General features: G+C 45.8%; 1 protein-coding gene across 2 annotated transcripts; it reads right to left on the bottom strand.

The window, feature by feature from the left end:
* Positions 1-920: 920 nt before the first annotated feature.
* LOC135551003 (beta-2 adrenergic receptor-like) lies at positions 921-5204 on the bottom strand. Of its 2 annotated transcripts, none has more exons than XM_064982352.1 (2): positions 5039-5204; positions 921-4828 (listed from the first exon to the last, which is right to left on the bottom strand). In XM_064982352.1, the coding sequence occupies exon 2, from the start codon at positions 4813-4815 to the stop codon at positions 3589-3591; it is 1227 nt and encodes a 408-aa protein (XP_064838424.1). In that variant the 5' UTR covers positions 4816-4828; positions 5039-5204; the 3' UTR covers positions 921-3588. The 2 variants fall into 2 exon arrangements, with proteins under 2 accessions (XP_064838424.1, XP_064838425.1); XM_064982353.1 differs by having other exon boundaries at positions 921-4825.
* Positions 5205-12085: the final 6881 nt, after the last annotated feature.

Here is a 12085-nt window from a genome sequence, read left to right as displayed (position 1 = left end):
GTCCTGTGACAGTGGGTGATGGTGTCCTGTGACAGGGGGTGTGGGTGAATGTCCTGTGACAGGGGGTGATGGTGTCCTGTGATGGTGTCCTGTGACCGTGGGTGATGGTGTCCTGTGACAGTGGGTGATGGTGTCCTGTGACAGTGGGTGATGGTGTCCTGTGACAGGGGTGATGGTGTCCTGTGACCGTGGGTGATGGTGTCCTGTGACCGTGGGTGATGGTGTCCTGTGACAGTGGGTGATGGTGTCCTGTGACAGTGGGTGATGGTGTCCTGTGACCGTGGGTGATGGTGTCCTGTGACAGTGGGTGATGGTGTCCTGTGACCGTGGGTGATGGTGTCCTGTGACCGTGGGTGATGGTGTCCTGTGACAGTGGGTGATGGTGTCCTGTGACAGGGGGTGATGGTGTCCTGTGACCGTGGGTGATGGTGTCCTGTGACCGTGGGTGATGGTGTCCTGCTGATGGTGTCCTGTGACCGTGGGTGATGGTGTCCTGCTGATGGTGTCCTGTGACAGTGGGTGATGGTGTCCTGTGACAGTGGGTGATGGTGTCCTGTGACAGGGGGTGATGGTGTCCTGTGACCGTGGGTGATGGTGTCCTGTGACAGGGGGTGATGGTGTCCTGTGACAGGGGGTGATGGTGTCCTGTGACAGGGGGTGATGGTGTCCTGTGACCGTGGGGATGGTGTCCTGTGATGGTGTCCTGTGACAGGTGGGTGATGGTGTCCTGTGACCGTGGGTGATGGTGTCCTGTGACAGGGGGTGATGGTGTCCTGTGACAGTGGGTGATGGTGTCCTGTGACCGTGGGTGATGGTGTCCTGTGACCGTGGGTGATGGTGTCCTGCTGATGGTGTCCTGTGACAGTGGGTGATGGTGTCCTGTGACAGTGGGTGATGGTGTCCTGTGACAGTGGGTGATGGTGTCCTGTGACAGGGGGTGATGGTGTCCTGTGACAGTGGGTGATGGTGTCCTGTGACCGTGGGTAATGGTGTCCTGTGACAGTGGGTGTTGGTGTCCTGTGACCGTGGGTAATGATGTCCTGTGACCGTGGGTGATGGTGTCCTGTGACCGTGGGTAATGATGTCCTGTGACCGTGGGTGATGGTGTCCTGTGACCGTGGGTAATGATGTCCTGTGACCGTGGGTGATAGTGCTGGTAGGTCAAAGTTTAATTCATGGAATGGGGGTGTACATTAAGATATAGATCTATCTTTTCAATATCACTTACCCTTCCATTTGTCGACCAGTTGTCTGGGAAAGGGAGGTTGTTTCGTAGGCAGTTCTCTACATTAAAGGCTACTAAAGCCCATGAAACGGGTCTGTGAGATTCTTGATATGTTTATCAAGCTGAGACTCCATGTCATCAGATAAGACCTGGTGTGTCTCTGCTACTCTATCATAGCCTCTCTTTATCAAGCTGAGACTCCATGTCATCAGATAGGACCTGGTGTGTCTCTGCTACTCTATCATAGCCTCTCTTTATCAAGCTGAGACTCCATGTCATCAGATAAGACCTGGTGTGTCTCTGCTACTCTATCATAGCCTCTCCTTATCAAGCTGAGACTCCATGTCATCAGATAAGACCTGGTGTGTCTCTGCTACTCTATCATAGCCTCCCTTTCACACAGATACATGTTAATAGTCTTTTTTGTTAATGTACCTCTTTAGTGTCATTCAGTCTATTTGTTCATCCCTTGTTGCTGTTCAAATGGACTTCATCCCTTCTCTCACTTCCTTGGCTTCTCTCCAGAGCCTGTTTTATGTTTGTATACACAGGGCATGATGATGTCTGCTCTGTAACAATGTTGAGTTCATATGTAAGACACACTGCAGGAATACTACGCATAAAACTGACCAAATGCAATCATCATTTGAATGGGGGTATAGTGGCCATTGGCTCAATTTACCCCAAGGCAAACATTTAGTCTTTATTAGCCCCCACAGCTACAAGGATGCATTTTCATGCAGATTAAGGACCTCATATTGAAACTTATAGAGACCCCAACAGATGTATAAACGTCTTCAAACCTTGGTTTAGATCAAAGCATCATGAAACCTTTCAGACAATATATTTGACTTTGTGAAAATCATTTTTTTTTTTGGAACTAACTTTCTTTTTCTCTGTGGTTTCTTCCTTCACAGACTCCATGAAATGATGTCCTCTTCCTAAATATCTGCTCACATGATTAATGTTGTGCCTGGTTTCCTAGAAACGAAGGGTGGCTCAACTTCCCCCACTCTGCCTTACTGTAGTGGTTGATTTCCTTATATTTTCGCTATGTTAGTACATTGCGTGTATCTATTACTACATTCTGTTTGTCTCCCAAATCAGACAGCTTGTCCAGGAATCTCTGTAAACACTGTAGCTTCACAACAGCAAATAAATAAATAAATAAAACCTCCCCAAAAATACAACTTGAAACACTAGAGCAACAGTGGAGAGCAGCTCAACAACAACCACCGTTCCCACGGTCGCCATTAACAACCAATAACACAGAGAAGCAGCAAGGTAGAGTGTAAAAGCAATCACTAAATATAACTTTACAGTCTAAATTTACTGGCTGGGTATTGGTGTCAGAATGACATACAATGGTGGTCATACTACCCAGCATTAAGGTACTGCTGCTCTGACCTATACCGTGCTTGCAAGGGTTATTGAGGCTTGTCTGTCTGTGTGTCCTTACACACCGTCTGAGGGGCGGCAGGACATGCGTATGTAACCACACTTATTAAATGGTGTTGTAGAGAAGGTGAAGGTTGAGGTATTGAAGGTGGTGGCTGGAGGGAGTGGGACAGAGCAGTGTGAGCGTTTGTTTAAATGTTTTTTTTGGTGCGGTGCAGCTGGTAATAGTGCCTGCCTGTGATGATATGCACCTGCCGTCACTCGTCAGAGAGTCGGATTTGTGGGCCGTGGCCGAGGGAGCGTTCAGAATCCCACAGACAGACAGAAGCCCCTGGGAGAGACCCAGATCAATATGGAATGTGTTACAGACAGAGGGCTGGCTACAGGCACAAGTGGGAGGGACATATGTTACTGTAGAACCCTTATTTGATCTCTTAATTCACTGGACCTTTCCTACCCTGGCCTTTTCCATGTCTTTCAGACCACTCCCAGCAAAGAACAGCCAGTTCAACTGACAGACAACATTATTCATTTTCATACAAACAGATTATAATGATTTGTTCTTGAAGCTCTTTGAGATGGAGATGAATCAAAAACAATGCTAATGAGGTAGATTATTTTTTTTTGTGCAACCAAACTGGAGACATGAACTTAGTACCTGAACCCTGGTGTTGAAATACACACAGACACAAGCACTAGAGTACATGACATGTGCACATACTCATGTCTACAAACCACACGTACACATGATCACGTCCACAAACAATACTTCCTAAGTCTTTTTCAGTTCAATATTAAGACGAAACATATAAGAAACATTTAATAACCTACACATTACTAGAATAATATTCTTACAGTAACACATTTAAGTATGGAAATAGATTCACATGTCTTTTCCTATCCCATGTCTGCTCACCAGGTCTGACTAAACGAGAAAGACCAGTCTACTGGTAACAACCTGCGATTCAGACAATGGAGGCAAGTGAAGGTTTATTGCAATTCCTGTTTGTGTTGGAGACACTAGACCGAGAGCCAGTTCTCAGCTCCATGGTCCCAGTATCATGTATAGAGCTGCCTGGCTTATCCTTAGGGCTAACCTGCAAACTGTGTCCTCTGTATATGTATTCATTAGTGGGGAAAGCAGTCCCTCTCAGGCACAGAATCTCCTGGAAGGCGTACCTGAACTCAGGACTCCTGCAGTATATGAGGGGGTTGAACGCCGAGTTGGCGTATCCTATCCAGTTCAATACCCTGAAAGGCATTTTAATGTTGTCCACCTTCCAGACGGTCACCGCCACGTTGAGCACGAAGAATGGCAGCCAGCAGAGAGTAAAGGTTCCCATGATGATCCCCAACGTCTTCAGGGCTTTGTGTTCCTTCAGACAGAACTTTGGCCTCTTCCCGTTCCCCCCTCCTCCTCCCGCACCATCCTGCCCCTTGTTGTTGTTGATAATCTGGGCGTGGAACCGTCCCTCGCTGCCACGAATCTTCTGCAGCTGCTTCCTGGCCTCCTGGAAGACGCGTCCGTAGACGAAGGCCATGACCGCCAGTGGGATGTAGAAGGAGACGACTGAGGAGGCAACGGCGTAGGCTGCGTTGGTGTTGAAGTCACAGCAGTGGGCGTTCTCCAGGCAGCTGAGCGCCTCGGGCTCGTCAGACACCCACCATTTCATGTGGATTGGCAGGAAGGAGATTAGGGCGGCCACGCCCCACACCGTCACAACCACCACGCACGCCTTGTGCTTGGTCAGCAGGGACGGGTAGCGCAGCGGCGATGTGATGGCTAGATAACGGTCCAGCGCGATCACACACAGCGTCTCGATGCTGGCCGTCACACACAAGACGTCTGCCGCCGTCCAGAACTCGCACAGGAAGCTGCCAAAGTGCCAGGTGTTGAGGAGGATGTAGCAGGCACCGAAGGGCACCACCAGCAGGCCCATGACCAGATCAGCACAGGCCAGAGAGGTGATGAACATGTTGGTGACCGTCTGCAGCCGCTGGAAGCGCACGATGGCGGTGATGACCAGCACGTTGCCAAAGACGATGCCCAAAACCAGCAGGGCCATGATGATGCCCAGCAGCACTGCCTCGGCCTCGCTGTACTCCGAGTAAGACCACTGGTGAGACGACGAGTTCATCTCCACTGGTAGGTCCGATAGGTTGAACAAGGCAGACGTGCTCACATTCTCCATGATCTATGGGCTGCTTGAAGAGATTAGATAAGAAGAAACGTATTGTCGAAGACACCCATAAAACAAAGAATAAACCATATAGGTTTATAAGTTAGTGTAAATGTAATGTGTATAAAGTCAAGGTAGGAAGCATGAGTGAGGCTTGATCAATTCTGAGTAATTTCATCCAAGATTTCTTAGAGGCAATTTAATTGAATACTTAATCTTGAAGTAGTTTACCAACCTCCAAATGTTCTCCTGGTCTCCCATAAATCTAAAAGTATTCCTTTTTTGGATAAAAATACGTTGTAGCTCCAATTAGGTGTTTATACTTCATTAGAAATGTTCTCCCTTCCTCTTTTTCCGTGTGACACACATTAACAGTCCCACTTGCTCTGTGTTCTAACACCACTCTGTCACTGTTGAATGTTGTTCCCGACCTAGTCAGTGCTCTTATAGCAGGCAAGAATGACATCACACTCTGGCAGCAGCCAATCAGCAGGCAGGCAGACCACAGGAGAAGTGAATAACAGTTCCTTTTAAACACAGTCATGTTTTTCCACAGAATCAAGTCAAATTAACATGATGTAACTTTGTTTTTATCTGTAATATTTGTAAAGGAAAATATTTAAAAAAATATAATCAGATAAATCAAAGAAACTGCCGTTGTGATCGTGATAAAAGCTGTACGTCATTAAATTAACCATACTAGATTATTATTTTGTTCCAAAAAAATCAAGAAATCTACCTTCACTCTTGGCAACAACACACTGGACAAGGTGATTAGAAAGTAAGTAATTGAACTTTCACTCCAAATTCTGCATCCTGGCCTTTGTTTTGAAAATGCTTTGAAAAGGAAAGGGTTGTTCACCTAGCAACATAATAGTACTACAGCTAACTCTGCTGGAGACAACACAACAAACAGAGCAACGTATATGGACAACCTGCAGTTCCATACTGTTCTATAGGGTTGTCATGCAGAGCATAATTATGTCATGTGACCTCAATAGACCTCTTTCACACTTCCTGACCTGAATCGCAACCATATTCCAACTGAAAACAGAGACATAAGGTATAGTCCATTGGACATGGGTATAGTAGATTCTCTGTGGTTGTCTGTGTCTCAGTTGGTGGAACACTTGCACTGCCAAGATTGTGGGTTTGATTCCCGCTAGGACAACCCATATGAAAACGTACGCACGCGCTACTGTCAGTCAATTTGGATAAAAGCGTCTACTAAATGGCATATATTATATTATCATTAACTGACTGCATGGCTAGCTCCACCACATAGATCTGGTTTTATGTAGAAACACACTTAAACAAATGAACACAGTAGCATATTTGTGTTTTACATACCCTACCCCCCCAAAAATAGTTGTTTGATTTGCATTGTGTCTCAGGACATACAGTACAGTACTGTGACCGTGGAGAGAGAAGAGCTGTGACCGGGGAGAGAGAACAGGCTACATGGATCTACACCTCATTCAGTATTTAGTGACGTTAGTGTTTAGATCATGGAACTACATTCTCTTCCATTATATCCTGTTCACGCTCAAATGGAACCAGTAATGAAGAAAATCCATGCAATTGGACATAAGCACTTCATATACGTCATATGCAAAAATGCATAGCTTGTGTCAACCACTTTGTAGACAACACGATAAACACAGCGAATTCACTTATTTATGTAGTACTACAATAACCTGCCTTTACTGTAAATATCGCGCCAGATGCAGTTTCTCGTGAAGTGACAGCACAGTTTACTGTAAATATCACGCCAGATGCAGTTTCTCGTGAAGTGACAGCACAGTTTACTGTAAATATCAAGCCAGATGCAGTTTCTCATGAAGTGACAGCACAGTTTACTGTAAATATCACGCCAGATGCAGTTTTCGTGATGTGACAGCACAGTTTACTGTAAATCGAGCCAGATAGTTTCTCGTGAAGTGACAGCCAGATCGAGCCAGCAGTTTCTCGTGAAGTGACAGCACAGTTTACTGTAAATATAGATGCAGTTTCTCGTGATGTGACAGCACAGTTTACTGTAAATATCGAGCCAGATAGATGCACAGTTTACTGTAAATATCAGATGCAGTTTCTCGTGATGTGACAGCACAGTTTACTGTAAATATCGAGCCAGATAGTTTCTCGTGAAGTGACAGCACAGTTTACTGTAAATATCGAGCCAGATGCAGTTTCTCATGAAGTGACAGCACAGTTTACTGTAAATATCACGCCAGATGCAGTTTCTCGTGATGTGACAGCACAGTTTACTGTAAATATCGAGCCAGATAGTTTCTCGTGAAGTGACAGCACAGTTTACTGTAAATATCGAGCCAGATACAGTTTCTCGTGAAGTGACAGCACAGTTTACTGTAAATATCGAGCCAGATGCAGTTTCTCGTGAAGTGACAGCACAGTTTTTGCAGTATCTGCACCCCTGTATAACTGCATCCTGCCTATGAGAGAAATTTTACTGTGACTAAGAGCCAAGTGGCATGAGCTCTGTGATCTAACCCAGGAGACACATCTACAACATCCAGTGTAACAATGAGGCTAAGGCTTCATCCCCATTCTCAAAACAACGCCACCAGTGTTGCACGTTAGCAGCAGCTTCTGGAAAGGTTCATTAGGCGGCAAAGAGGAAATGAAAGGGTTTACTGAGGTCCTTTCCACAGGAAGGAGACACCCAGCAGACAGCAGGGCACATGCACTCTGATAGACTGTCAGCTGGTTCCAAATGGAACCCTATTCCCTACACAGTGCATTTCTTTTGATCAGAACCCTATGGGCCCAGGTCGAAGTAGAACATTATATAGTGAAGAGTGTGCCAATTTGGACACAAGCTCCGTGTAAGGTCAGAGTGATGAGACGTGGAGGGACTGTTATTGTCCAGGGGAAGTGGTGCAGCTTAACCCTGGTTCCTGCTGAGGGAGAGAGGGAGAGTCTGCCTGTTTTCTCAGGCATCTCACATCTCATACTATAGGAGGGTGGTTGGCAGTGGAGTCTCCTCAGAGGAGGAAGGGGAGGACCATCCTCATCAGTGAATTTCACTAAAATAAAAATAATGAAAGTTATTATTTTTTAAATAAAACTATACTAAATATATTCACATCACCAAATAAATTGTTTAAAACATACTGTTTTGCAATGAAGGTCTACAGTTGCCTCAACAGCACTCTGAAGGGTACCACGGAGTACAGCTAGTCTCCATCCTCCTCTGCGTACATTGACTTCAATACAAAACCTAGGAGGCTCATGGTTCTCACCCCATTCCATAGACTTAAACAGCAATTACGCCTGGAGGACGTCCTCCAACCCATCAGAGTTGCTGCAGCATGAACTGACATGTTGTACATCCAATCAAAGGGACAGAGAATTAATCTAGTACTAAAATCATAAGCTACAGCTAGCTAGCACTGTATTGCACAAAGGGTGGTGAGTAGTTGACTCAGAGAAATATAATAGCTAACAGATTGATTCCTTCAAAATGAAAGAGCAGCAAGACAAAGAGCTAGCTATATTTTGTTGATCTTGGATTCAGGGGTGTATTCATTATGGATTCATAATAACCCATAACCCTATTACAGGGGCTGAATCACTGGCTTACTGGTGCTCTTTCATGCCGTCCCTAGGAGGGTTGCGTCACTTGAATGGGTTGAGTCACTGACGTGATCTTCCTGTCTGGGTTGGCGACCCCCTTGGGTTGTGCAGTGGCGTAGATCTTTGTGGGCTATACTCGGCCTTGTCTCAGGATGGTAAGTTGGTGGTTGAAGATATCCCTCTAGTGGTGTGGGGGCTGTGCTTTGGCAAAGTGGGTGGGGTTATATCCTTCCTGTTTGGCCCTGTCCGGGGGTATCATCAGATGGGGCCACAGTGTCTCCTGACCCCTCCTGTCTCAGCCTCCAGTATTTATGCTGCAGTAGTTTATGTGTCGGGGGGCTAGGGTCAGTTTGTTATATCTGGAGTACTTCTCCTGTCCAATTTGGTGTCCTGTGTGAATCTAAGTATGCTCTCTCTAATTCTCTCTTTCTCTCAGAGGACCTGAGCCGTAGGACCATGCCTCAGGACTACCTGGCATGATGACTCCTTGCTGCCCCCAGTCCACCTGGCCGTGCTGCTGCTCCAGTTTCAACTGGTCTGCCTGTGGCTATGGAATCCTAACCTGTTCACCGGACGTGCTACCTGTCCCAGACCTGCTGTTTTCAACTCTCTAGAGACAGCAGGAGTGGTAGAGATACTCTTAATGATCGGCTATGAAAATCCAACTGACATTCACTCCTGAGGTGCTGACTGCTGCACCCTCGACAACTACTGTGATTTTTATTATTTGACCATGCTGGTCATTTATGAACATTTGAACATCTTGGCCATGTTCTGTTATAATCTCCACCCGGCACAGCCAGAAGAGGACTGGCCACCCCTCATAGCCTGGTTCCTCTCTAGGTTTCTTTCCTGGGTTTTGGCCTTTCTAGGGAGTTTTTCCTAGCCACCGTGCTTCTACACCTGCATTGCTTGCTGTTTGGGGTTTAAGGCTGGGTTTCTGTAAAGCACTTTGAGATATCAGCTGATGTACGAAGGGCTTTATAAATACATTGATTTGATTCGGGGGTGTATTCATTGTGTCTTGCAACAGAAACTGATTACGGAAATTGGAGTTGATGAGTAATGCCTGATGGGTGTCTATAAATTCCTGTATGTCATGTGAGCTGATTGAGATGGTAGTTGCTTTTAGAGAATGAAGTTAATTTATGAGCTGCCTCAGTCTAGTCTTCCTTCTCCTCATAATTTAATATAGAAATTGAATGCTCCACTCTGAACCCTCCAAACAGCGTGTTACATAAGGTTTTTTCCCTCCAATGTTAAAACAATAACATGAAGCTATCTTGTGAGGGCCTTCCGAGTGGCACAGCGGTGTAATGCACTTCATCGCAGTGCTAGAGGCATCACTACATACCTGGGTTCGATCCCAGGCCGTATCACAACCGGCCATGATCGGGAGTCCCATAAGGCAGCGCACAATTGTTCCAGTGTTGTCCGGGTTAGTGGAGGGTTTGGCCAGGGGGGCTTTACTTGGCTCTTTGCACTCTAGCAATTCCTTGTGGCAGGCTGACCCTGGTCGTCAGTTGAACAGTGTGTTTCCTCAGACTTCTGGGTTAAGCGGGCGGGTGTTAAGACACACAGTTTGGCGGGTTTCAGAGGATGCGTGGCCTTGTGAGCCGCCAGGGAGTTGCAGCAATGAGACAAGATTGAAATTGGGGAGAAGAAATATCTACACACTTATCTTGAACTGTAAGTCCTTGCATTTAGAGCATGTCAGGGGGTTACCTTTCCCCAGCTGTATACTAAAACAAGTGGCTGAGCTGCCGTTTTGTTGGAGAACACATCGCAGACTAACTTTAGAGGCTGTATGTGGCGAGATGAAGGAAACAACGCGAGTGAGGAAATCCTGTGCAGACCACTCCGTCTCCACGGTAGCAGTGATGGACATCGATCTGCTTTGTCCCCATGGAAGGAAGGTAACATTTGCTCCCACCTGATTCATTTCTTATTGGTACAGTGGAGACATGGTTTCAAAAGCGATGAAGTGATGAAAATAGTCAGACGCACTCCAGTCAATTATAGATAAAAGCCTTCTGTGCTCCAAAGCAAATCAGGAAGACTGGTCCACTTAACAAATGAAATGATGGACTTGCTCCTTCCAGATAACCATTTTCAGGACCGATTTGAGCCGAATGACTTTTACGTAGAAAGGATGGAGGATAAGAGCCTTCACTGAAACTCAAATCAAATGCAATTTTATTTGTCACGTGCCGAATACAACAGGATACAGTGAAATGCTTACTTTACAAGCCCTTAACCAAGAAAATACCCCCCAAAAAAGTAAGAAATAAAATAGCAGCAGTAACAAAAAACAATAGCGGGCCTGTTCAGGAGTCTTATGGCTTGGAGGTAGAAGCTATTTAGTAGCCTCTTGGACCTAGACTTGGTGCTCCGGTACCACTTGCAGTGCCGTAGCAGAGAGAACAGTCTATGACTAGGGTGGCTGGAGTCTTTGATTATTTTTAGGGCCTTCCTCTATACCAGGCGGTGTCAGAGGTCCTGGATGGCAGGAAGCTTGGCCCCAGTGATGTACTGGGCCGTTCGTACTCCCCTCTGTAGTGCCTTGCGGTCAGAGGTCGAGCAATTGCCGTACCAGGCAGTGTTGCACCATTGATGCTCTCAATGGTGCAGTTGTAAAACCTTTTGACGATCTCAGGACCCATGTCTTACCAGAGGCTGCTGTTCTATCCTGCCGATAGTGTTTAACCCGCCAGCAGTATGTTCTTAATGTCGCTGTTCAACCACAACTCAATGAAACATTAGATTTGACAGTTTTTAATGTCCCGTTGGTAGGATATATGTGCTTTCATTTCATCCCATTTATTTTCCAGCGATTGAACATTAGCTAACAGGACAGAAGGCCTGATCCTCACAAGGCACCTTGAACTTTTTCCGCAAAATCTCAGTTTCCTTCTCCAGCGAATGACGGGGAACTGGGCCTGGTCGGGTGTCTGTAGTATCTCCCTCCCATCCGACTCATTGAAGAAAAACTCTTTGTCTTATCTGAGGTGAGTAATCCCAGTTCTGATGCCCAGAAGCTGTTTTCTGTCATAAGAAACTGTAGCAGCAATATTATGTACAAAGTAAGTTATGAACAAGGCAAAAAAACAAAATAGCATGGTTGGTAAGAGCCGACAAGACGGCAGCCATCTCCTCCGGCGCCATCATCCAAGTCAGACAAAGTCACTGAGAACCTTCACAACTTCCAGACTGCTTTGGATCTGTTTTTCACAGAGGTATATTTGGATCAATATAGGTTTAGTTATTTTGTTGGCAGATACTCAGTAATCCATCTCTATCCTGTAATCATCAACGCTAAGCAGGTAAACAACTGCCTCCAAACATCCTCTTTTACATATTTTACTTTCATTATTCAAATAGTATGAATATGGCCTGTAGGAAGATGACACTTTTGTATCCATTTGACAAAACAAGAAAAACCACCAGCCCAGAAAAACAAAAGCAGTAATGGACCACATGGTGAGGAAAACAAGCTTTTAACACATCGGAGACAAAGTGACACGGATGTTGTTGATTTTGAATCCGGCTCTTCATTGAAAGGCTATCAGGGTTTAACACTGGCTTGTTAAGCCGCAGTCCTGGATGTGGTACGTCAGGATGGCACTTCCGTAAACAGTTGGTCTGTAGAAATGTTAGATGTTCACGCTGAGTGTTTACATGAAGG

The sequence above is a fragment of the Oncorhynchus masou genome, chromosome 12 (genome assembly GCF_036934945.1).
Source record: "Oncorhynchus masou masou isolate Uvic2021 chromosome 12, UVic_Omas_1.1, whole genome shotgun sequence".
NCBI classification, from domain to species: domain Eukaryota; kingdom Metazoa; phylum Chordata; class Actinopteri; order Salmoniformes; family Salmonidae; genus Oncorhynchus; species Oncorhynchus masou.
The sequence above is the reverse complement of the archived record's forward strand: the minus strand, read 5'-3'. Positions and strand labels throughout refer to the sequence as shown.

Bases quoted from the DNA above. Each gene is read 5' to 3' on its own strand.
- LOC135551003 (XM_064982352.1), bottom strand. From the start codon at position 4,815: ATGGAGAATGTGAGCACGTCTGCCTTGTTCAACCTATCGGACCTACCA.